Raw genomic sequence first — 23811 nt, 5'->3', positions numbered from 1 at the left:
AGGCCCCTCTGCTGGCCAGTGCCTGTCGCCAGGTCCCTCTGCCGGCCAGCGCCTGTCCCCAGCCCCCTCTGCTGGCCAGCGCCTGTCCCCAGCCCCCTCTGCTGGCCAGCGCCTGTCCCCAGCCCCCTCTGTTGGCCAGCGCCAGTCTCCAGCCCCCTCTGCCGGCCAGCACCTGACCAGGCCCCCTCTGCCAGCCAGCACCCGTCCAGGCCCCTCTGCCAGCCAGCGCCTGTCCCCAGCCCCCTCTGCCGGCCAGCGCCTGTCCCCAGCCCCCTCTGCTGGCCAGTGCCCTCCAGGCCCCCTCTGCCGGCCAGCACCCGTCCAGGCCCCCTCCTTACTAACTTTCAGAAGTGGAATCCCAGGCTCAGAGAGGCAGTGTCACTTCTGAGGTTGCAGATGGCAGGAAGGAAAGGCCCGCGGCCCTGTAGCCCCTAGGGGCTCCCCGCCCCTGCTGGGGTGGGTGAGCAGCCTGCAGGCTCAGCTGGCAGTGTGGAGTGACTTGAATTCCTGGGCCGTGTGTGTGGCTGCTGCAGAGACAGAAGCCCCAGAGGCAAGAACTCGGGGCTGCATAGGCCCCTTGTTCTGTGGCCTGGCGCCCAGGCTGCGGGGGTCCAAGCTCTCCCCTGGGGGTTCTGCCCATGGACACAGAGCCTGGGCTGCCCGTGGGCTCCTGCGTCCTCTGATTTGCTCTGTTTCCTCGTAGCTGGAGATGGAGCTGAAGATGCTGACGACGAGGTCCAGCTCTGCCGAGCCGAGCTTCCGCTTCTCCAGGGAGGAGGTGGACTCCCTCAGGTAGGGCGGCCGGGACAGCTGAGCAGCTGTGGTCCCGCCCAGAGCTGGGGCGAGGACCAGCTTGGCCGAGGCACTCTGCCTGAGGCTGTTCACCACTGAGGGCAAACACCTGGGGCGCTGGGTTGTGCGTGTGCTTCTGTCATCGGTATCTTCAGGTGTGTGTGTGCCCCAGCCTCCAATGAGCCTGCGGAAGCGACCATGTGACATGTGCACCTTACCAGGCGTGGGGTCCGTGTGGCTGCGTGGCTGTGACACGGTGCCGTGAGCACGTGTGTTGGTTCTGTGTGGGGAGCGTGACAGCCAGGGACACCGAGGCCTGGGGGGCCGTGGCCTGGGAAGCTTGGAATGGAAGAGAGCCGTGACGTGGTGTAGCATCTGTAGCCGCCAGCCCCAGGTGGGGGAAGAGGGGCTTGGCAAGGGTGGGCTGGCCGGCCCCGGCCGGGGGCCCTGGCTCAGCAGAAGCAGTTTCTACACAGTCCTGAGCAGGACACCCCCACTTCTAGGAGCAGCCCAGCAGGTGGGCTGGGGCTCTGCTGTGGTGTTTCAACCCCGTGGTGGGCTCGAGCAGCCCAGAGGGCTTTCTTGTATGGTTTTTTTTTGTTGTTGTTGTTTTTTTTTTTTTTTTTTTTTTGACAGGCAGAGTGGACAGTGAGAGAGAGAGAGACAGAGAGAAGGGTCTTCCTTTGCCGTTGGTTCACCCTCCAATGGCCGCCGCAGCTGGCGCGCTGTGCTGATCCGAAGCCAGGAGCCAGGAGCTTCTCCTGGTCTCCCATAGGGTGCAGGGCCCAAGCACTTGGGCCATCCTCCACTGCACTCCCAGGCCACAGCAGAGAGCTGGCCTGGAAGAGGGGCAACCGGGACAGAATCCGGCGCCCCGACCGGGACTAGAACCCGGTGTGCTGGCGCTGCAGGCGGAAGATTAGCCTATTGAGCCGCGGTGTCGTTCCCAGAGGGCTTTCCAGGCAGGCCGGGCATCTGTGTGAGGCCCAGGGAGGGATCAGGCAGACCATGGGAGGCAGATGGACCTCTGGGCCCCAGTCCCAGGGAGCCATCCGGTGGTGCCCTGGAGCGCTGGACCTGGGAGTCGGCCGGTGCAGCTGTCAGGCGGAGGCCGCGCCTGTCGTCTCTGGCTCCCAGGGTACCGGAGGGGGCGCCCTGCCAGCGCGAGTCTGGGCTGCATGGGATGGGCTGGCACGCGGGCTTCTCTGTCTCGACGTTGAAAGGGCGGTCAGCCTCTGTCCTGCAGCTGTGCGGAAGGGATGGACATGGGTGGACCGTGCTCAGGAGGCCTCGCGGAGGTGCCCACCGGCAGATCCAGCTCCTCCTCTGCTGCGGCGGGGGGGGGGGGGGGGGGGGCGGCCGGGAGCCTGAGCCAGGCCGCGTCCTCACGGGGGCTTCAGCCGCTGCCCCCGCTTCCTGGCGCCAGGGCCTTGGCTCCACCTGCGATGTCTCCCTGGAGCCGTGCTCAGGATTGGGACTTGGTGGCTTGTTGTGACCAAGGCTCCCCGGCTGCTCAGGAAGGAGGTAGCTGGACTGGACTGTGTGCAGGGGAGGCCCTGCCAGGCGAGGGCAAGGGCCCAGCCACCAGAGTCCACACCCCCAGCGCGGGTGCCTCGATGCCATTTCTGCTTCAGAGTGGGCCGCTGTCCCAGGAGTCCCCCCCCCCCGCCTTCCTCACGGGCACTGCCCCCACCACTGCAGGCTCACAGCAGACAGTGAAGCGGCGGTCAGCGTCCGGCGGGCTGGAGACCCTCACCCGAGGGCAGGCGCCCGGGGTGCAGTGCGTCCCCCAGACCCTCAGCCGTGCGAGTGGGTTCATAGGAAGGGAGAGGGGTGCCCAGGCGTGTGGCTCCTCCACGGCCCCGCCACGGCCGGCCTGCCTTCACAGGCGTGTGGAGGGGTGGTCCGCGTGTGCACATGCACACGCGTGCACACACATGCACGCGCTTGTTTTACATCGGTCATACGTGCACGAGTTGCTTCGCAGTCATTTTTCTGCTCGCAGAGGAGCGGGGAGGCTGCGGGGAGGCGGCAGGGGCAGCGGCTGGGGCCTCTGGGCCGGAACTAATCTGGCTCGTTGGCCCCCGCTGCCAGTCGCAGCCGTGGCAGATCCTGCGTGGGCTGCTGACGGGATGGTGCGGGAGGCCGCACTCGTCCGCACCGGCCCGTCAGTCACACGCCAGGAGCCCGCGCCTCCCAGCCGCGCACACCGCCTACGGGCCCCTGCCTCGCGCTGAGCGCTCTGTAGACACTGGCCCACTCACGGGGTCCCACCCCCCGGGCTGCGTCCCATCCAGACACCCATGTGCTAGGCTGTTCCTCTTTTTTCCTTTTCTTAATATTCACTTCTTACTTATTTGAAAGGCAGAGTTAGAGAGGAGAGACAGAAGAGAGAGGCCTTCTGTCTCCTGGTTCACTCGCCGGATGCTTCAGCGTGCCTGGGCCAGGCCAAAGCCAGGAGCCCGGAGCTGCTTCTTGGGTCTCCCACATGGGTGCAGGGGCTTTTCCCAGGCGATTAGAGCTAATTGGAAGCGGAGCAGCCGGGACTCAGTCCAGGGCCCATATGGGATGCTGGCACTGCAGGCAGAGGCCTAGCCTGTGCCACAGCACCGGCCCTTCTTCCTCTTTTTAAAGAGCGTGTTTGCGCTAAGTCTCCTTCCCGCGCATGCGCAGTGGGAGGATGGTCGCTGCCCACTGGGCTTCCAGAACTCGGATGTGGGGCCAGTCGGGGCATGGGGCCACTGGCTGCAGTCACACCCCCAGCCCAGACCTCCGCTGGCTCTTGTTAGCTTGGTCTTGTTTGAAGCTGTGACATCCTGTTCACTGTGTGTGTCCTTGGGCCTGGGCCTCAGCAGTCCATCTCATTTGAAAGGTGGCCACAGCCGGCCGTGGGCACCAGCGCTCCCAGCAGGCAGAGGGCTCCAGCGCCAAACTCCTGGAGCCTCGCAGTGTCCCTCTGGGGCGGAATGGGCGAGGCCTGTGCTTGGCAAGGCTGCACCATCACAGAGAGGGAGTGTCCACCCAGCCAGGGCTCCCGTGCCGACTGTGCTGTGGCCAGCAAACCCAGGCCCTTGCTGGCCTACCACCAGCCACCAGGAGAGAGGGGCCCCAGCGCTGCCCTGAGGTCAAGGGGCAGAGCTTCCCAGACCTAGTGCTTTGTGTGCCTCCTGCCTGGGGCTGTGCCGGGCACTGGGGGCTGCGATTCCATGGACTCCTGCCCTGCAGTCCCTGAGCGTCGTCCTGAGTTTCTCGGTGACCCTGCCCCCCACCCCCCGTGTCTTCTGAGACGTCTTTATCTGGATGTGGGACCCTCCCTCGTGTTCCGTGTGTTCACCTGGGCACCGTCCCCCAGCCCGTGTGCTCCCCCCACCGTGTCTTCTGAGACGTCTTTATCTGGATGTGGGACCCCCCCTCGTGTTCCGTGTGTTCACCTGGGCACCGTCCCCCAGCCCGTGTGCTCCCCCCACCGTGTCTTCTGAGACGTCTTTATCTGGATGTGGGACCCCCCCTCGTGTTCCGTGTGTTCCCCTGGGCACCGTCCCCCAGCCCGTGTGCTTCCCCCCCACCATGTCTTCTGAGACATCTTTATCTGGATATGGGACCCCCCCTCGTGTTCTGTGTGTTCACCTGGGCACCGTCCCCCAGCCCGTGTGCTCCCCACCCCGTGTCTTCTGAGACGTCTTTATCTGGATGTGGGACCCCCCTCGTGTTCCGTGTGTTCACCTGGGCACCGTCCCCCAGCCCGTGTGCTCCCCCCACCGTGTCTTCTGAGACGTCTTTATCTGGATGTGGGACCCCCCCTCGTGTTCCGTGTGTTCACCTGGGCACCGTCCCCCAGCCCGTGTGCTCCCCCCACCGTGTCTTCTAAGACATCTTTATCTGGATGTGGGACCCCCCCTCGTGTTCCGTGTGTTCACCTGGGCACCGTCCCCCAGCCCGTGTGCTCCCCCCACCGTGTCTTCTGAGACGTCTTTATCTGGATGTGGGACCCCTCCTCGTGTTCCGTGTGTTCACCTGGGCACCGTCCCCCAGCCCGTGTGCTCACCACCCCGTGTCTTCTGAGACGTCTTTATCTGGATGTGGGACCCCCCTTCGTGTTCCGTGTGTTCACCTGGGCACCGTCCCCCAGCCCGTATGCTCCCGCTCCTGCTCTCGCGCTGCGCTCCTCGCGTTCTCCCGTTGGACTGTGCTTGGCACACATGAGTGGGGGTGTGCTCCGCCCCTGCGTGGGAACGATGCCTCTGAGGTTCTGTTCTCCCCGTGTCGTCTGTCTTCCCGCTGGCTTGGACCCATGGATGCCCACGAGCAGGAAGCAGGAGTCAGCCAGAAACGGGCCCAGGCAGTCCCATGTGCAGCACGGGGGTCCCTGCCGGTGTGCTGACCGCCTGGCCCGACACCCGCCCCACTCCCCGCGTCCTGTGGGCTGGCTGGAGTGGTGGCGGGACTGTCCCTGGGTCTCTCCAGGCACTAGCATGCGAGCGCACCACTGCCCACCTGGAGCCGGCCTCCTCCAGCACCTTCCAGGCTGGTCATCCACCCCTGCCAGGGCAGACCGCGTGTCTGGGAGCTCTGGGAGGGGCCGTCCCGGGTTTCCTGCACGCGTGGCCTGGCGGCGCCTCGTCTCTCCACGTCTCCTGGGCTGCTGGTCCGTCCATCCCTGCCACGCTGTCCTGGGGGTCTCAGACGCTTGCAAGGCTGTCCCCCGCCACGTGCCCATCCTGGCCGCCACACCTGCTGTCTGTCTTCCCAGCAGCTCCAGGTCGGGTGGGCACGGTTGCCTGGGCCCCGTCCTGTTTGTAGTTGGCTCAGCTTCTGCGTCTGTGGGGTTCCCAGCCCCTCTCTCCTGAGTCCCCGGCAGCTCACCCTCTTCATCCCTTTGTGGTTGGTCACTGGAGCGGTCACAGCCCATTTGTCAGCTGGCACAGGCAGGTGCCTCACCTTCCCAGCTGACAGAACCTGGTTCTCTGCATGCCTGCCACCTCGGCTTGTGCCTGGGCAGTGCATACGGAGCGAGGAGAGAAGGGGTTGTGTCTGTGGACGTGCGGGCAGGGCCGTGGGCTGACCTAGGGACAGCAGGGGACATGTCCCTTCTCAAGTGCACACCTCGTGTTGTGTGAGGGTGGATCTGGGCACAGTGGCCACAGTCGCAGCCATGAGGGTGGATCTGGGCGCAGCGGCCCTGGTCGCGGCCGTGAGGGTGGATCTGGGCTCAGCGGCCACGGTCGCGGCCGTGAGGGTGGATCTGGGCGCAGCGGCCCTGGTCGCGGCCGTGAGGGTGGATCTGGGCTCAGCGGCCACGGTCGCGGCCGTGAGGGTGGATCTGGGCTCAGCAGCCATGGTCGTGGCCGTGAGGGTGGATCTGGGCTCAGCAGCCACGGTCGTGGCCGTGAGGGTGGATCTGGGCACAGCGGCCATGGTCGTGGCCGTGAGGCTGCAGCAACAGCCAGGCGTGTTCCTTCGCAGGCCTTCAGCACCCGCGGTGTCCTGAGACCTGTCGCCCGGCAAAGGCAGTGTCCTGGTGGCTGGCCCTGCCACACACACCCTGGGAGTCACCTGTGCCGGTTAACTCGCTCCTCTGGGAAGGGGGCTGGTGTCCCAGGCAGCCCCCAGAGGGCCTGTTTCCCCTTCTGCGGGCTTGGCCCTGAGGACCGAGTGAGGTGTCTGGTCCCAGGCGCCGTCCTTGTGCTGTTGCCGCCTGTGGATCTCCTGCCGCGCGGTGGCTCCTGGGAGACTCCACGCCGGGAGCTCTGCTCAGGTGCACACTTTCCCTCCTCTCTGTCCTGTCCTTTCATCCCTGTCACTGAGCCTGCAAAGACACGTTTCAGTTACAGCGAAATCCAGCTCTCCAGGATTCTGCTTGTCTGCGTGCTTGGGTCTCGTGGCTACGAAGCCGTTGCTGCGCAGACTCAAAGCTTTCCTGTTTCCTTGCAGTGGGGCTGAGAGGGGCTTCGCGTTCAGGCTGGCTTCCGTTGAGTCAAGTCGCTGGTTCCGTTGGCTTGGTTCCCGCGAGGGCTCAGTTGTCGCGGAGCTGGGTTGGGGAGCACTGCAGGCCTCTGTGTCCTCGCCCGGGGCAGCTGCCGGGCCAGTGTCAGGGCCTCTTCCGCTCCACAGGCCTCGCGCAGGCCAACACCGCGCTGTGTGGGGGCCGCAGCCTCGGCGCGGCGGTGAGCTGAGCCGGCGCCGCTGCGTCTGCCCGCGCGGCCTGGGCCTTCCCGAGCAGGTCACTTCCACAGGGACCGAGGCGCCAGCCTGCCCGTTCGCACAGAGACGCGCGTGGGCTTGTCGGGGATGCTTCTGTAAGAGGTGTCTTCCAGGCGCCTCACGGAGCCCCTCCCCGGTGGGCTGGGCTGCCTGCGGACCGGGGGAGCCCGAGTGCCCGCGGCCTCCTGAGTCAGGGCTGGCCGTTGTTCCAGTCCCGAGGTGGCGACACCGACGGCTGACCCTGGCCGGCTCCCGTCAGGCGTCCATGCTCTCTGATGCAGGACCCCCTTGCCAGCGGCTGTGCTCTGAGGCCTGCCGCGTGTGCACGGGGCCCGCCCGGCGTCTCTAGCTGGTGTTCTTCTGGGCTGCCCTGTGTCACGCAGGTCTGTGCCATTTTCCCAAAAGCTCTGGCACTCGTCAGCGTTTTCAGCCAGAAAGTGTCTTTTCGTAATTGAGGCGTGTGTGTTGGTCGGGGCTTGCTGCCGCCGCACGTCGCACAGGCTGCATACGGGGTAAATATAACTTCCTCACGCGCGGCAAGACCCAAAAAAGCGTGTGGCTCGTCTTAGCACAGCGTTTGCTTGACGGTGGCGGTCTGGAGCCGGACCCGCGCCGTCTGTCACGTGGAAGTCTCTGGGGGTCGCGTTCACATCCGGTTTGGGGTGAGTGTCGCGGCGCAGCGGGTCAGACCCGGCCTGAGATGGCCACGTGCCCCGTCGGTGCCTGCTGAGACCACTACACGCGTCTGACCCAGCGCCCTGCTGACGCGCCGGGACGCAGCAGTGATGGCCCAAGCACTTGGGCCTCGGCCACCCACGGGAGACCAGGACAGAGCTCCAGGCTCCTGGTATCAGCCTGGCCCAGCCTTGGCTGTTGTGGGCGACTGGGGAGTGGAGCGGCGTGGGCAGCTCCGCCTGTCGCTCCCCTCTGGGTCTCGTGGCTCTGCCTCCTGGGTGGGCAGCGAGGCCCAGGCCGTGGCCGTGCTTACGCCCAGTCTTGTCGTCTTGCTGCCGTCGCCTCTTGCCCATCCCCTCCGCGTTCCCGTTTTCCTGCCTCACCCTGACGACCGGAAGGGCTCTGGTTCCTTCCTTCCTGGCTGCGCCCGGCTGCTGCTCCGGGGTCCTGCCTTGGCCCATGGGCTGGCAGCTGCCCTTCTCCAGTAGGGCGCCGGGGCTGTCTGCCCGTGCTTCCGAGCGTCCTGACCCGAGTGTGTCTGTCCGTGTGAGCAGCCCCTGCTGGAACAAGGATGTCTGAGCCTCCCTGTCTGCCGGGCGCCCGGCCCCGGCGACCTCTCTGTCCCTCTGCCGGACCCTGGGGCTCACTAGGTGCGCCCTGTGGTTGTCGCATATTTCAGGTGCTTGCGGTTTGTTGAGCTTCCTGGATCCCTGTCAGCAAATTCAGTCTTTTAAAATTTTCTTTCTCACTCCCTCTTTTCCCCTGGGGACCCCAGTGTGTGCTGTCACCCCCTCCCATGTCCCCAGGACCCAGTGTGTGCTGTCCCCCCTCCCCATGTCCCCAGGACCCAGTGTGTGCTGTCCCCCCTCCCCATGACCCAGTGTGCGCTGTCCCCCCTCCCATGTCCCCAGGACCCAGTGTGCGCTGTCCCCCCTCCCATGTCCCCAGGACCCAGTGTGCGCTGTCCCCCCTCCCCATGTCCGCAGGACCCAGTGTGTGCTGTCCCCCCTCCCCATGTCCCCAGGACCCAGTGTGTGCTGTCCCCCCTCCCATGTCCCCAGGACCCAGTGTGCGCTGTCCCCACTCCCATGTCCCCAGGACCCAGTGTGTGCTGTCCCCCCTCCCATGTCCCCAGGACCCAGTGTGCGCTGTCCCCACTCCCATGTCCCCAGGACCCAGTGTGCGCTGTCCCCCCTCCCCATGTCCCCAGGACCCAGTGTGTGCTGTCCTCCCTCCCCATGTCCCCAGGACCCAGTGTGCGCTGTCCCCACTCCCATGTCCCCAGGACCCAGTGTGCGCTGTCCCCCCTCCCATGTCCCCAGGACCCAGTGTGCGCTGTCCCCCCTCCCATGTCCCCAGGACCCAGTGTGCGCTGTCCCCCCTCCCATGTCCCCAGGACCCAGTGTGCGCTGTCCCCCCTCCCATGTCCCCAGGACCCAGTGTGCGCTGTCCCCCCTCCCATGTCCCCAGGACCCAGTGTGCGCTGTCCCCCCTCCCATGTCCCCAGGACCCAGTGTGCGCTGTCCCCCCTCCCATGTCCCCAGGACCCAGTGTGTGCTGTCCCCCCTCCCATGTCCCCAGGACCCAGTGTGCGCTGTCCCCCCTCCCCATGTCCCCAGGACCCAGTGTGTGCTGTTCCCCCTCCCCAGGACCCAGTGTGTGCTGTCCCCACTCCCATGTCCCCAGGACCCAGTGTGCGCTGTCCCCCCTCCCATGTCCCCAGGACCCAGTGTGTGCTGTTCCCCCTCCCCAGGACCCAGTGTGTGCTGTCCCCCCTCCCATGTCCCCAGGACCCAGTGTGTGCTGTCCCCCCTCCCATGTCCCCAGGACCCAGTGTGTGCTGTCCCCCCTCCCATGTCCCCAGGACCCAGTGTGTGCTGTCCCCCCTCCCATGTCCCCAGGACCCAGTGTGTGCTGTCCCCCCTCCCCATGTCCCCAGGACCCAGTGTGCGCTGTCCTCCCTCCCCATGTCCCCAGGACCCAGTGTGTGCTGTCCCCCCTCCCCATGTCCCCAGGACCCAGTGTGTGCTGTTCCCCCTCCCCAGGACCCAGTGTGTGCTGTCCCCCCTCCCATGTCCCCAGGACCCAGTGTGTGCTGTCCCCCCTCCCATGTCCCCAGGACCCAGTGTGTGCTGTCCCCCCTCCCCATGTCCCCAGGACCCAGTGTGCGCTGTCCTCCCTCCCCATGTCCCCAGGACCCAGTGTGTGCTGTCCCCCCTCCCATGTCCCCAGGACCCAGTGTGTGCTGTCCCCCCTCCCATGTCCCCAGGACCCAGTGTGTGCTGTCCCCCCTCCCATGTCCCCAGGACCCAGTGTGTGCTGTCCCCCCTCCCATGTCCCCAGGACCCAGTGTGTGCTGTCCCCCCTCCCCAGGACCAGGTTCGCATCCGTCTCAGGGTCTTGTCACAAGTCATTGGAGTGTCTGGAAGGAGTTGCTCTTTTGGTCCGCAGGACGTCCCTCCCACTTCTCACTCTGCTGTCACTGTCCCGTGCTTCTCCGAGACCCTTGTGAGGTGGGGCTTTCCCACGTGGCTCCCATGGGGCCTGGGACAAGAGCAGAGGCTCCTGCAGGGTTTGCGACTGCCCCGCCCCAGCCAGCAGCTCCCCGTCTCTGTGGCCCAGGCCTCAGGTCCTGCCGCGCCCCGCCTGGGACAGACTTTCCCTGGGGTCCCTTTCCTATCCCCGTGTCGTCTCCTTCCTCCAGGCGTGCACTGGTGGGCGGGGGACACTCGGCACCCCTGAAAGCGGCCCTCGCTCACTGCCCAGTGTCTCCCCCTCACCCCCCGCCCCCGTGCCGTGGCTTCCCTGTGGGCTGAGTCAGGAGGAAATGGACTGTGCCTCCCAGCCCCGCCCCTCTGCCGGTGACCTCACCTTTCCATCAGCCCTGCTCTCCTTGCAGGTTGAAGATTGAAGAGCTGGAGGGGGAGCGGAGCCGCCTGGAAGAGGAGAAGAAGGAGCTGGAACTGCAGCTGGAGCGACGCAGCCTGCAGGTAGGTGCCCCACCCTAGGCCTGCAGGTGCTGCCCCGCCCTAGGCCTGCAGGTGCCGCCCCGCCCTAGGCCTGCAGGTGCCGCCTCACCCTAGGCCTGCAGGTGCCGCCCCGCCCTAGGCCTGCAGGTGCTGCCCCGCCCTAGGCCTGCAGGTGCGTGCCCCGCCCTAGGCCTGCAGGTGCTGCCCCGCCCTAGGCCTGCAGGTGTGTGCCCCGCCCTAGGCCTGCAGATACCTTCCCCGCCCTAGGCCTGCAGGTGCCGCCCTGCCCTAGGCCTGCAGGTGCCGCCCCGCCCTAGGCCTGCAGGTGCGTGCCCCACCCTAGGCCTGCAGATACCTGCCCCGCCCTAGGCCTGCAGGTGCCGTCCCGCCCTAGGCCTGCAGATACCTTCCCCGCCCTAGGCCTGCAGGTGCCGCCTCACCCTAGGCCTGCAGATACCTTCCCCGCCCTAGGCCTGCAGGTGCCGCCCCGCCCTAGGCCTGCAGGTGCTGCCCCGCCCTAGGCCTGCAGGTGCGTGCCCCGCCCTAGGCCTGCAGATACCTTCCCCGCCCTAGGCCTGCAGGTGCTGCCCCGCCCTAGAGGTGCGTGCCCCGCCCTAGGCCTGCAGGTGCTGCCCCGCCCTAGGCCTGCAGGTGCCTGCCCCGCCCTAGGCCTGCAGGTGTGTGCCCCGCCCTAGGCCTCTGCTCAGCCTGGGCTGCCTCCCACAGACGCCCTCACCCTGCAGTCCTCCTCCATTGGTTTCTTGTTCTGCTGGCACTGTCCGCAGAGCCTGGAACCTGTGGGGCCTGCCGGGGGAGGAGTGGGCTTGCAGGGGGCACCCAGGGAGGGCTCCTCGGTGCAGCTCGGGCCCCCCAGCCCCTGCCCACAGAGCCGCCGTCATGAGAGCAGACGGCTGCTTGTGTCAGCTCCACCTTGCTGTGGCCTTCTCTGAAGTTCTCCAGGAATACAGAGAGTGGGGCCCTCAGGCTGTGGAAGGCCCGTGGATTTTATCGTGGTTCCTGCCAGAGGCAGGTGACACCTGGGATAAAGTGGGCGTTCTGGGCCCAGGCCACGGTGGCTGCCCAGCAGCAGTGTCACAGGTGGCTCTCCGCCCCCGCCCCCCGGGAAGGAAGTGCTCCTCGCAGCCGCCTGCTGCTGGCCTGGGTGCTCCCAGGGCATCCCTGTGGCCCCTGCGGTGATGGCGGAGCAGTGAGTGAGGTGAGAGGTGCAGGTGCGTGTGGCCCCCATCCCGTGCAGGTGCTCCCCCTCGTGCCTCCCGGGCCCCACACACCCTCTGCAGGGGCGCGTCCTGCACTGCTCGGAGCTCAGGGTGCCGTGGGCAGCTGGGGTTCATGGACATGATCCAGCCCTGGGCCAGGATGGCAGGGTCACTGCCCAGTGAGCGTAGCAACGGCTGCCCCTGCGTCCGGGCCGCCTCCCCTGCAGGCTGCAGGAGCACTAGGGCCCCTTGTCCTGGAGATGAGGCTCGTCACAGCAGGGTGGGGGGCCGGGGGGCCGTGGCCCTACCCTGCTTCCTGCCTACTGCCCCTGCGTCCTGCTGGCCAGGTCGCCAGCCCCGCCTCATGGCCGGGCACAGCAGCGTGGGCCAAGGCACTGGGCAGTGAGCAGGACTGGGACCTGAGCTCCGGCCTGTCGCCCGCCATGCTCCTCTCCTGTGACGTGGGCCTTGGGAGGCCAGCATCCCGATAGCCAGCTCTGCCATTCCAGGAGCAGCCCGCATCTGGGGCCCTGCGGTGTGCTTGGGCAGTGAGAGGTTTAAGCCCTGGAGGCCCGGCATCGGCCACCCCACCATCTGGACTGTCCTGGCCCCGTCCACCCAGTGTGAGAAGGGGCTTCCATGTGCGCAGATGGTGACGGAGGCCGTGGCACAGCAGGCTGCTCCTGGCGAGTGGGGGAAGGGTGCACCTACGGCTTGGGAGCCGGCCTCGGCAGAGCTCAGAGCGGCCTCTAGATGGGTGCACACTGGACACAGGGTGAGCGCGCCCTGCCCGGCCGGGTCGTTTTGGGCATGTGTCTCTGTTGGGCAGATCAAGCACCAGGGCTTCAGCGCCACCTGGCACTCAGTGGGTACTCCTCCAGGCTCATGTCTGGTTGTGGGCTCCTGCTCTTTGCTGTTACTGAGGGCCGAGACCGTGTCGTGAGCCTTGACGCCTTGGAACGCGTGTGTGACGCTGCCCTCCGCGTGGCCTGGCTGCAGCGTGGACCCCAGCCCCGCAGCTCTGGGCGGGGCCGGGTGGAGGGCTCCTCCCCGGGCTGGCAGAGCAGGAAGCGCCGTGAAAGTGCGCAGTGAGCGTTCTGCATGCAAATGCCGGCTCCCCGGCTTCCAGGAAGACTGATGAGAGTCAGCTGCCGCCTGACTCAGTTGGGAACATGTGCTCGGAGAGGGCCGCCACTAGTTAGAGTCTTGTAATTAGCTCACAGCTGCTTGGTGAGGCCCCTGGGCTGCAGTTACGCTTAGAGCTGGGCGCTCCCGGGGCACAAGGTGGGACGCCGGGGCCTGGCCAGTGCAGCACCGTCCTCTCAGCCTCTCTCGGGGTGTCTGGCTGCACACTGAGCCGGGCGACCTGCCCGTGCTCCTGACTCTGCCGGGGTCGGGTGGCTGGGCAGCCCAGGCCTGCGCTCCGCTGCTGTCCGAGCTGCATGGAGGCCCCCAGTAGCCTGCACGTGGAGGACAAGCTGAGAGGCACGTGTTTGGAGGCAGAGCAGGGTTTGAACATGCCGTGTGTCCTCAGAGACGACTTGGGCAAATTCTGGGACTCAGGCCCTACAGCCCCAGGGGTCCTGGGGTTGCTGGTACCGCCACGGGAGTCGGGGCAGTGGGGGAGGCGAGCCCTGCCCTGTCCCGCTCACCCACGGGGCTGGTCCTCCTGGCTGGGCACGTCTGGGCCAGTATCCTGTCCCCAGCCCCACACCCTCACCACGTGTGTCTCCTCAGAACCGGAACGAGCAGGGCCTGGCTGCCGCCTTTGATCCCGGTGCTCGGTGGCCCTCCATGGCAGAGCGAGCGCTCCGGCGGCTGCTGGAGTGGCCGGCCTTGGCCACGCAGGAAGACGGCCCAGCGCTCCCGCAGCGAGGCGTCCCTGCGCGCCTTTGTGGCACATCCGTCCCTGCGCTATGCTTCGGCTCAGCTTATTTTTGATGCATTTTAAAGTAAATTGCAAACATCTGTACACTTTGCTCTGACTGCTGCGGCGCGCGTGTAATTAAGCGGAATTCATCTCCGCGATGCGGGAGCCCACGCCTCCACCGTGCCTAATCACCGTGCTTATCCAGGCAGGCTTGTGGTCAGGGACTGCAGCCCCCTCCCCACCCCGCGCTGGCTGCCCCTCTGCAGGCAGCCCAGGCCCGCCTGGCCGTGCGCTCAGGAAGCCGACCAGACGAGCCGCCCGGTGACATTTAAACTAAGTGCGTCTTTTTTGGAAAGCGAGTGGGTAGAAAATTGCCGGGTTCCCTGTGAGCAGAGAGCTCCGGGGGCCAGGAGATCGCCCCGCTCCTGTCTGCGTCACCAGGCTGGCGGCACCGTGTCCTCAGACACTTCCCTCGTCCCCACTCCCCCTGCCCAGCGGTGCCCACGTGACGCTGCCCACGTGACGCTGCCCACAGGGCTCCTGAGCCCGCCCTGCGCACCACAGCCCAGGCCGTGCCCGGGCCCCGCCCTAGGAGCAGAATGCACCTGCCCCCCCTCCCCGCAAGGCCTGTCCTCGCCTTCCCAGCTGGCCTGAGAGCCACCCCGCTCCGCTGGTCATCCCTCACGCTCAGGCTCTCGGGCGTCCTTTCTCCACCTGGACAGCTGGCTTCTCGATGCCTGCTGGTACTTCTGGAATGTTCTGTAGGTGCTGCTGCACACAGGCCCGGAATTGGTAGGCTGGGCCTGGGGCCGTCCCTGCGTCTGTCCTTGCCCACAGGGAAGCCAGGGTCGCTGCCTCAGGACCAGCCGAGTGGCTGGGCGGGGGGGGGGGGGGGGCAGCGTTCATGCTGCAGCTCCCAGCCTGACCCTGGGCACCCCCTGACCCTTCCAGCCACGCTGGGGAGGGGGTGTTGTGACCCGATGTGCAGATGAAGAACCCGAACGCTACACACAGCCATGTCCCAGCGGGTTCCTGCCCGCCCTCGGGATCTCCCCCAGCAGAGCCTCAGGCTGTCCCTGTGCACGTCAGCCCCCATTTCCCCTTTGGGGGCCACAGAGCCGCTGCCCCCCGCCCCAGTAGGCGGAGCCAGAGGTGCAGGAATTGCAGCCACCCCTGGGCCTCTGCTCTCCGGCTGTGCTGGCAGTCCCTCTGCTCCCAGTGGCCAGCGTTGTCCCCTGCCCCTGTGGAGGGACCAGCCAGGTGTCGCCCTCCAGAGCCTCTGCTGGCCTCTGTGGCTCCCACTAGCAGCAATCTGCAGAAGGCAGAGCAGGGTCTCCCGTGGACGTGTGGATTCAGGACCCGGTCCCCAGAGCGGGGTCTCCCATGGACGTGTGGATTCAGGACCCGGTCCCCAGAGCGGGGTCTCCCATGGACGTGTGGATTCAGGGCCCGGTCCCCAGAGCAGGGTCTCCCGTGGACGTGTGGATTCAGGACCCGGTCCCCAGAGCGGGGTCTCCCATGGACGTGTGGATTCAGGGCCCGGTCCCCAGAGCGGGGTCTCCCGTGGGCGTGTGGATTCAGGGCCCGGTCCCCAGAGCAGGGTCTCCCGTGGACGTGTGGATTCAGGACCTGGTCCCCAGAGCGGGGTCTCCCGTGGACGTGTGGATTCAGGGCCCGGTCCCCAGAGCAGTCTCCTGTGGGCGTGTGGATTCAGGGCCCGGTCCCCAGAGCGGGGTCTCCCGTGGACGTGTGGATTCAGGACCTGGTCCCCAGAGCGGGGTCTCCCGTGGGCATGTGGATTCAGGACCCGGTCCCCAGAGCAGTCTCCCGTGGACGTGTGGATTCAGGGCCCGGTCCCCAGAGCAGTCTCCTGTGGGCGTGTGGATTCAGGGCCCGGTCCCCAGAGCGGGGTCTCCCGTGGATGTGTGGATTCAGGACCTGGTCCCCAGAGCAGGGTCTCCCGTGGGCATGTGGATTCAGGACCCGGTCCCCAGAGCAGTCTCCCGTGGGCGTGTGGATTCAGGGCCCGGTCCCCAGATTAGGGTCTCCCCGTGGGCGTGTGGATTCAGGGCCCGGTCCCCAGAGCGGGGTCTCCCGTGGGCATGTGGATTCAGGACCCGGTCCCCAGAGCAGTCTGCACCGTGGGCGTGTGGATTCAGGACCCTGTCCCCAGAGTAGGGTCTCCCTGTGGGCGTGTGGATTCAGGGCCCGGTCTGCACTGGCATTTACCTGGGCGAGTACCCTCGGCCTGCTCCTGAGCACCGGGCTTCGTGCCCTGCCTCCCGGGGTGGTGTGGGAACTTGAGAGCAGGGTGCGTGCAGCACAGTCTGGTCTTCTTGCAGCGCCTGCGCTCTGCTCCAGTTCAGGCCCTTACTCCCCTTCGTAGCTCAGAGGGCAGCATGCCGGGAGGCTACTCCACACCCCTGGGGAGATCCTGGCTGTGGGCGCCCGGGGCCACCTCACGATCTGCGGTGCGGACCACAAACACCCTGCACGTCTGTGGAGCACACTGTGCCTGCGTGTGTCTGGGGGGTCATCCATGGGGGACGTACGTGGTTCTGCAGGCAGGTGCACAGTTCTGTACCGCTGGTGTGGCAGTGGACTCACAGGTGGACACTGCTGCACATGGCCGCTGCCGCGTGTCCCGTCCGTGGTCGGGGAGGGGATAAGTCTTCATGATTTACTTGTTCTTGGCCACAGTCACACCTCTCTCCTGAGGGCTGTCGCGTGCCTGGTGGAACCGGCCGGGTGGTAGCGGCCCTGCGTGTGCGTCGTGTTCCCATGAGCCAGCTCGTGTGCCCGCCTCCCTGTCGGCCCTGTCTGGCCTCACTGCAGCTTTCTGCGAAGAGTGAACTTGACGGCAGGACAAGGCAGGCGCTGCTCATGTTTATTAACGCGGGGACTAAAAAAAGCCGGCTCGCTGATGGCATTCGCGTGGCGAAATTTCCACAGGCGCTGATTTCTTTTGATTTTCTCAGGAGAAGAGTGACGCACCCTGAATACTAAGACCCCACTCCCCTCCGCCGTGGCACTTCCTGGGGAGCTGAGTCCCTAAGGACACTGGGCGCCTCCCCTGCTGTGGGGCCCTCCAGCCCTGGTTTGCAGGGCAGCAGACGGGCAGGAGATGGGGTCCTTAGACAGAGCTCCCCCAGTGCCTGAACGAACTGTGAGTGGCAGCTTGGTGTCCTTTGAGCTTGGGACCCTCAGCGGAGCCAGCCTGCCCCCTGTGCACAGGACCCAGAACACAGGTGGCACAGAGGGGCAGTGCAGCCAGTGGCCCCAGCCGTCTCCCCCGGTGGCCCAGCACGCAGGCTGTCAGGCAGTCTGTGCCTCCGTGTTCCCACCCTGGCGCTGTGGCCCCCGCGGCTTACAGAGTTCCTGGTGCCATCTGTGTGGCCACCTCGAGGCCATGTGCGAGAGTGGCACGTGGGGCACGGCAGGCTGGCCGTGCCCGGAGCAGGACTTGACCCTGGGAGGCCACAGGCACCTCACTGCAGAGCCTGGGGCAGGCTTGTCTGGGGACACCCCATTCAGATCACGAGTGGGAACCCTGGTTCCTGCGGTCCCCATTGCCTCGGTTTTCAGCCTGGGGAGGTCGGTGGTGGCTGCCTGAGCTACTGCTCCCCCTGAGCGCGCTCATTCAAGGGGTTCACCTTGTGTGGAATGCCTGTCTGTGGCCCAGCTGGCCAGCCTCCCCAGCTTCTCAGAGCCTGTGAGGAGCTCAGGGTGGACCCAGCGCTGGCCGTGGTTTGTCCTTGGGGGATCACAGCCAGAGGAGGTCATGGCCACGGGAGTTCCCCAGGCCTCGGCCCAGCTTGCAGGAGGAGTGGCCCTGTCCTACCCGTGGGCCTGTTGAGGCTCAGAGAGAACGTGACCTGGTCAAGGCTCAGAACCAGCACAGAGGCCTGCCGGCCCAGCTGAGGCAGCCTGGGGGTCTGGGGTGGCTCAGGCCTGAGGAGGAGGAAGGAGCCGCGTTCCGCACGTCCTCGGGGGACGTCCCTGCTGGCAGTGACCGAGCATCAGTGCCGTGTAGCCCTGGTCAACCCAGAGGTCGCTCACTGCTGCCCACTCGCGTCCCTCGCTCTGCAGGGGTTGCTCCCAGGGCCTGAGTCCCTGCGTCTGGTGGTCGCACTGTGTCCCTGGGTGCGGCTGGGTGGCTCCCGGGTGAAGACACCAGCTGGCGTTGTGATGCCCTGGTCAGCTGCACCTCGGGCAAGCTCAGAGGCTGACCCCGCCTGGCTTTGTGCTGGAGGCAGACTCTGGGTGGGGCAGCATCAGGGGCCGGCAAGGAACCTGGGGTTTGGGCTGCCTCGCTCTCTACTTGTATGGGCTCCCTTCACCAGGCGGGCACTGCCTCCACGTGGGCTTCCGTGTGGGCCGCTGGCTTGGGAGTGTGTGTGCCCACCGGCGCTGCCTGACTGACTCTGATTCTGCTCTTGTGGCCACCGTGGTGTGCCGTCAGGCATGGGGGCCGCCGCTGTCTCTTCCCTCATGCCTGGGACCCTCCCCGGGCAGCTGGGCCCCGCATAGCGCCTCCCTGGCAGGGGTGGGGAGGCCCAGGACTCCCAGGCAGACCAGGGCACGGGCTCCTGCAGGCCGTCCTCAGCCCACGTCTGAGGGCCTTGGGGCTAGGAGGAAGGTGCTCCCGCACGGAGGGGAGCCGAGGCCCAGCTGGGTCAGCAGGAGTGGGGGGCAGAACCACGTGAGCAGAAGGGAAGCCAGCGCCCGGCCCCTCCCCATGGCCAGTCGGGTCAGCTGCGTGGACCAGGGGTAAGAGGGGAGTGGAGAGATGAGAAGAGGCTCCGAGCTGTCCCGGGCAGTTGCACAGGTGCCCTGGCGGTGCCATTGCACTCCCTGGTGTCACAGTTCCCGGACAGCGCGAGGTCATGTCCCCGAGTGCCCCAGCAGGCCCCTCTCGGGCTGCCCTGTGAACCCTGTAGGGCTGCCCTGGGCCATCCCCCGCGGTTTCTGTGGATGGGGGCGTTGTTGGGATGCGTGAGCCGTCCGGGAGGTGCGCGGCTGCGAAGCAAGGGTCAGAGCTGTCGTCGGAGTCCTCCGGCGGGGACTCAGGCACTTTCCCCGACCTGTCCCCGGCCAGCTCCTCGCGTGGGCATGGCCACCCTGCACTATGGTGGCGGGCACCTTGCGGGGGAGGGAGACGCTGCAGTGTGGGGCAAGTGCTTTTTCTCCTGTGACTGGAGCAGGCAGGCTGCTCTGTGGTGACACCGGGGCGTCCTCTGGGTGCAGCTGGGCTCTGCGGCGACACCGGGGCGTCCTCTGGGTGCAGCTGGGCTCTGCGGTGACACCGGGGCGTCTTCTGGGTGCAGCTGGGCTCTGCGGTGACACCGGGGCGTGCTCTGGGTGCAGCTGGGCTGCTCTGCAGCGACACCGGGGCGTCCTCTGGGTGCAGATGGGCTGCTCTGCGGTGACACCAGAGCGTGCTCTGGGTGCAGCTGGGCTCTGCGGTGACACCGGGGCGTCCTCTGGGTGCAGATGGGCTGCTCTGCAGCGACACCGGGGCGTCCTCTGGGTGCAGCTGGGCTCTGCGGTGACACCGGGGCGTGCTCTGGGTGCAGCTGGGCTCTGCGGTGACACCGGGGCGTCCTCTGGGTGCAGCTGGGCTCTGCGGTGACACCGGGGCGTCCTCTGGGTGCAGCTGGGCTCTGCGGTGACACCGGGGCGTCCTCTGGGTGCAGCTGGGCTCTGCGGTGACACCGGGGCGTCCTCTGGGTGCAGCTGGGCTCTGCGGTGACACCGGGGCGTGCTCTGGGTGCAGATGGGCTCTGCGGTGACACCGGGGCGTCCTCTGGGTGCAGCTGGGCTCTGCAGCGACACCGGGGTGTCCTCTGGGTGCAGCTGGGCTCTGCGGCGACACCGGGGCGTCCTCTGGGTGCAGATGGGCTGCTCTGCAGTGACACCGGGGCGTGCTCTGGGTGCAGCTGGGCTCTGCGGTGACACCGGGGCATCCTCTGGGTGCAGCTGGGCTGCTCTGCAGCGACACCGGGGCGTCCTCTGGGTGCAGCTGGGCTCTGCGGCGACACTGGGGCGTCCTCTGGGTGCAGCTGGACTGCACTGCAGTGACACCGAGGCTGTCCTCCTGTCCCTCCATCTGTGGGAGTGCCTTCGGTCCTGTGCTCTGAGCTGGTTTTGGCAGCTGTGGCCCTTGCTGGCTGTTGGTCTCCCGGTGCCTTGGCATGCATTTGCTGGGTCAGCTGAGTGCGTGCTCACTGGAGGGCCGCCTGCCAGCACCCCGGCCAGCAGTGTGTGTGGGTGCAGAGCCCTGTGTGTCACACGCTGTGGCCTTCATGCCCCTGGTGGCGAGGGAGGGGTCTTTCCCTGTGCTTCCTCACCTTGGAGAAGCACCTTTGTCATCGGGTTGTTTGGCTTCCTGTGCGGAGTGCACTCTCTCCGCGTGTTCTGGAGGAAGGCCCTTCCTGGACAGAGGATGCGTGCTCGTCCCCTGCTGGCTCCTCTTGTCCTCTCACTTCTGCATTCTTGGGCGTGTGCCCTGGGGTTCCTGTGTCAGAGGTGAGGTCCTCGTGTGGCCCTGTGGTTCTCAGGTCATGGACTCTACCCTCGGAAGGGACCTGGAACCCTTAGGAGATGGCCCTGCGTCCTGAACAATGATGGAGACTGGGTGAGGCCATGGTGACGGGGTCTCAGGTAGAAGTGTGAATTCTACTGAAATGGGGCTGAACTCCAGGCGTGTGCGGGCAGGTGTGCGGGGAGCTGTGTGAGTGTGGAGCCCTGGGCGTGTGGGGGCAGGTGTGCGGGGAGCTGTGTGAGTGTGGAGCCCTGGGCGTGTGGGGGCAGGTGTGCGGGGAGCTGTGTGAGTGTGGAGCCCTGGGCGTGTGTGGGGGCAGGTGTGCGGGGAGCTGTGTGAGTGGGGAGCCCTGGGCGTGTGCGGGCAGGTGTGGGGGGAGCTGTGTGAGTGGGGAGCCCTGGGCGTGTGCGGGCAGGTGTGCGGGGAGCCGTGTGAGTGTGGAGCCCTGGGCGTGTGCGGGCAGGTGTGGGGGGAGCTGTGTGAGTGGGGAGCCCTGGGCGTGTGCGGGCAGGTGTGGGGGGAGCTGTGTGAGTGTGGAGCCCTGGGTGTGTGGGGGCAGGTGTGCGGGGAGCTGTGTGAGTGGGGAGCCCTGGGCGTGTGCGGGCAGGTGTGGGGGGAGCTGTGTGAGTGGGGAGCCCTGGGCGTGTGCGGGCAGGTGTGCGGGGAGCTGTGTGAGTGGGGAGCCCTGGGCGTGTGCGGGCAGGTGTGCGGGGAGCTGTGTGAGTGTGGAGCCCTGGGCGTGTGCGGGCAGGTGTGCGGGGAGCCGTGTGAGTGTGGAGCCCTGGGCGTGTGGGGGCAGGTGTGCGGGGAGCCGTGTGAGTGTGGAGCCCTGGGCGTGTGGGGGCAGGTGTGCGGGGAGCCGTGTGAGTGTGGAGCCCTGGGCGTGTGGGGGCAGGTGTGCGGGGAGCTGTGTGAGTGTGGAGCCCTGGGCGTGTGGGGGCAGGTGTGCGGGGAGCCGTGTGAGTGTGGAGCCCTGGGCGTGTGGGGGCAGGTGTGTGGGGAGCTGTGTGAGTGTGGAGCCCTGGGCGTGTGGGGGCAGGTGTGCGGGGAGCTGTGAGTGTGGAGCCCTGGGCGTGTGGGGGCAGGTGTGCGGGGAGCTGTGTGAGTGTGGAGCCCTGGGCGTGTGGGGGCAGGTGTGCGGGGAGCTGTGAGTGTGGAGCCCTGGGCGTGTGGGGGCAGGTGTGCGGGGAGCCGTGTGAGTGTGGAGCCCTGGGCGTGTGGGGGCAGGTGTGCGGGGAGCCGTGTGAGTGTGGAGCCCTGGGCGTGTGGGGGCAGGTGTGCGGGGAGCTGTGTGAGTGTGGAGCCCTGGGCGTGTGGGGGCAGGTGTGCGGGGAGCCGTGTGAGTGTGGAGCCCTGGGCGTGTGGGGGCAGGTGTGCGGGGAGCTGTGTGAGTGGGGAGCCCTGGGTGTGTGTGCGGGGAGCTGTGTGAGTGTGGAGCCCTGGGTGTGTGGGGGGGCAGGTGTGCGGGGAGCTGTGTGAGTGTGGAGCCCTGGGCGTGTGGGGGCAGGTGTGCAGGGAGCTGTGTGAGTAGCCACAGTGCACTCACCACTGTTTCCAGTGTCCTGTGAAGTGCCCTGTACATGGAGGCTCCTGCGTGTCCCCCAGGGTCGTGGTCACTGCAGCAACCCAGAGGCCCAGTGTGGCCACCAGGCACACCCAGCCCTCTACCTTAGGGCTCAGTGCCACCCCTCCAGCACAGAGAGCTGGTGCCCATGGCGGTGCACCCACAGCCTCATCCTGGAGCAAGGCCTCCCTCCGTGAGCGGAGCCAGCAGGCCCCCAGCAGAGGTGCGGGGTGGCCCCTGCTCTGCGTCACTAGTGGCCTTGGCCTCTGGTGGGAGTCAGTGCTCCCACCCCGCCATGGGTCCCCGACTGCTTCCCCACCTGCTTCCAAGCTTCCCCTGGGCCCGCTCACCAGCCACCTGGGACACGCGGCCTCTGAGCAGCCCTGGTCATCTGCAGACATCCTTGTGTCGCCCTGCTCAAGGCCTCTGTCTCGAGCGGTCAGCAGCACTGGGTCCTGGGGGAGGAAGAGGCAGCCAGCGGCCCCAGCAAGATCAGCGGGCAGCGCTCAGGCCACGGGGCGCTGGCCACTGCCTGGGGGACAGGAACCTCGCTGCCCCTCTGAGTGTGTGGAAGGGGCGATAGGGAGGTGAGCCCTCACCCCACTTGTCACTGCTGCCCCTGCAGGGGGCGCGGGGCCTGCTGGGGCTGCAGGAGCTCGCGGCCGCTTGTCTTCCCGCACTGTTAGACCCCGGCCGCAGCCCCAGGGTGTTTGCGTGCTCTCAGCAAAGAGAGCCGTGCCCTGCCTCCCGCCAGCCCCCTTTCCCCTGGGGCGGGGGCGGGGGCGGGGCTCCCTCCTGGCCCAGGAGCCACAGCCACTCCTGCAGGTCACTCTAGACTCGCGCTGGCCTCTTGCTGGGCGCTTCAGGGCTGGCAGCTTACTTGAGAATGACTGGGCAGTGCCCGGGAGTGCGACCTTGCAGCTGTTCCCTGCCTGGCTGGGACACACACCGGGGTTCCGGTGGCTGGCAGGTGCATGCTGGCACTGGGCTCAGGGGACAGCCACCTACAGCGAGGGCAGAGGTTCCCCAAGCTCAGCTATCCCATGTAATCAGCAGTGCTGGCCAGAACGGAGGGTGCCACTTCCCAGGGACTGGGTGGGGGAGGAGGGATCTGGGGGCAGAGGGGAGGAGCTAGAGCAGAGGGGGTGGGTCCTCGGGTCTCTGAGCTCTTAGAGTGGCGGAGCTGCCACCCTGGGCTGGTCAGGGCTGACCTGTGGGAGTGTCTGAAGGAGCCCGCAGGGGCCTTGGGGCCTTTGCTCCTCTGCTCCTCCCTTCCCTGGAGTGCGGCCCCTTGCTATTCCTGCCTGAGGTCAGCCAGGCCCCGAGGTGTGCCTGCTTGCTTGCCTCTGGGAGGGGTGGCTCCGCAGCGGGTGCAGCGGGTGCAGCGGCTCCCTCGGCCCGTGTGCTCTGGCCTGGACTCCGTGTTTGCCCCTGCTCAGTGGGGTGAGAGCACGGGGTTTTCATCTTCTCCGTGTTTATTTGTTTGAGTGATGGGACTCCCACCCACTCCCCAGCACCCACAGCAGCCGGCACGGGGCCAGGGTGAAGGGATGAGTCACAAAGTCCCAGTCTCCCACGGGGGTGGCAGGGACCCCAGTGCTTGAGCCATGGCTGCAGGAAGCTGGAGCCGGAACTTGAACCCAGGAGCTCCGATGTGGAGCTGGGCCCTGGGGTAGGGAGAGGAGTCGCTGTGGCTGTGTGGGGGGGCTCCCGCAGGAAGACATGGTGTGCCATGGTTTGGTGTTGAAGACTGAGCAGGGTGCTGTGGGTGACGGATGCCCACAGGTCTGTGTGTCCCCCTGCCCTCAGAGCACCCACACAGGGGAGTGGGTCTCAGTAAGCCACACGTCCCCACGAGGGGCTGCAGGGCAGGTGACTGGCTGCACCCCACCCCCTCCACACCTCCCCTGCCCGGCAGGATCACATTCCCGGCACAGAGCTGCGCGGGTGTGGCCGTCGGCCGCGCTGACCCGGGTTGT

General features: G+C 67.0%; 1 protein-coding gene across 7 annotated transcripts in view; it reads left to right on the top strand.

The window, feature by feature from the left end:
* Window positions 1–23811, top strand: part of MAD1L1 (mitotic arrest deficient 1 like 1) — a 280457-nt gene that overhangs the window by 183880 nt on the left and 72766 nt on the right. For all 7 annotated transcript variants that reach the window (XR_016225664.1, XM_089320739.1, XM_070064279.2 and 4 more), the window contains 2 exons: window positions 704–792; window positions 10568–10658. Coding sequence is in view for 6 of the 7 variants with exons in the window: in XM_089320739.1 (XP_089176865.1) it covers window positions 704–792; window positions 10568–10658 (180 nt within the window). In the remaining variant the exon portion in view is untranslated. The remainder of the gene's footprint in view (window positions 1–703; window positions 793–10567; window positions 10659–23811) is intronic.

This window comes from Oryctolagus cuniculus, chromosome 19, assembly GCF_051225735.1.
Source record: "Oryctolagus cuniculus isolate XC-2025 breed Fujian yellow rabbit chromosome 19, ASM5122573v1, whole genome shotgun sequence".
NCBI classification, from domain to species: domain Eukaryota; kingdom Metazoa; phylum Chordata; class Mammalia; order Lagomorpha; family Leporidae; genus Oryctolagus; species Oryctolagus cuniculus.
The sequence above is the reverse complement of the archived record's forward strand: the minus strand, read 5'-3'. Positions and strand labels throughout refer to the sequence as shown.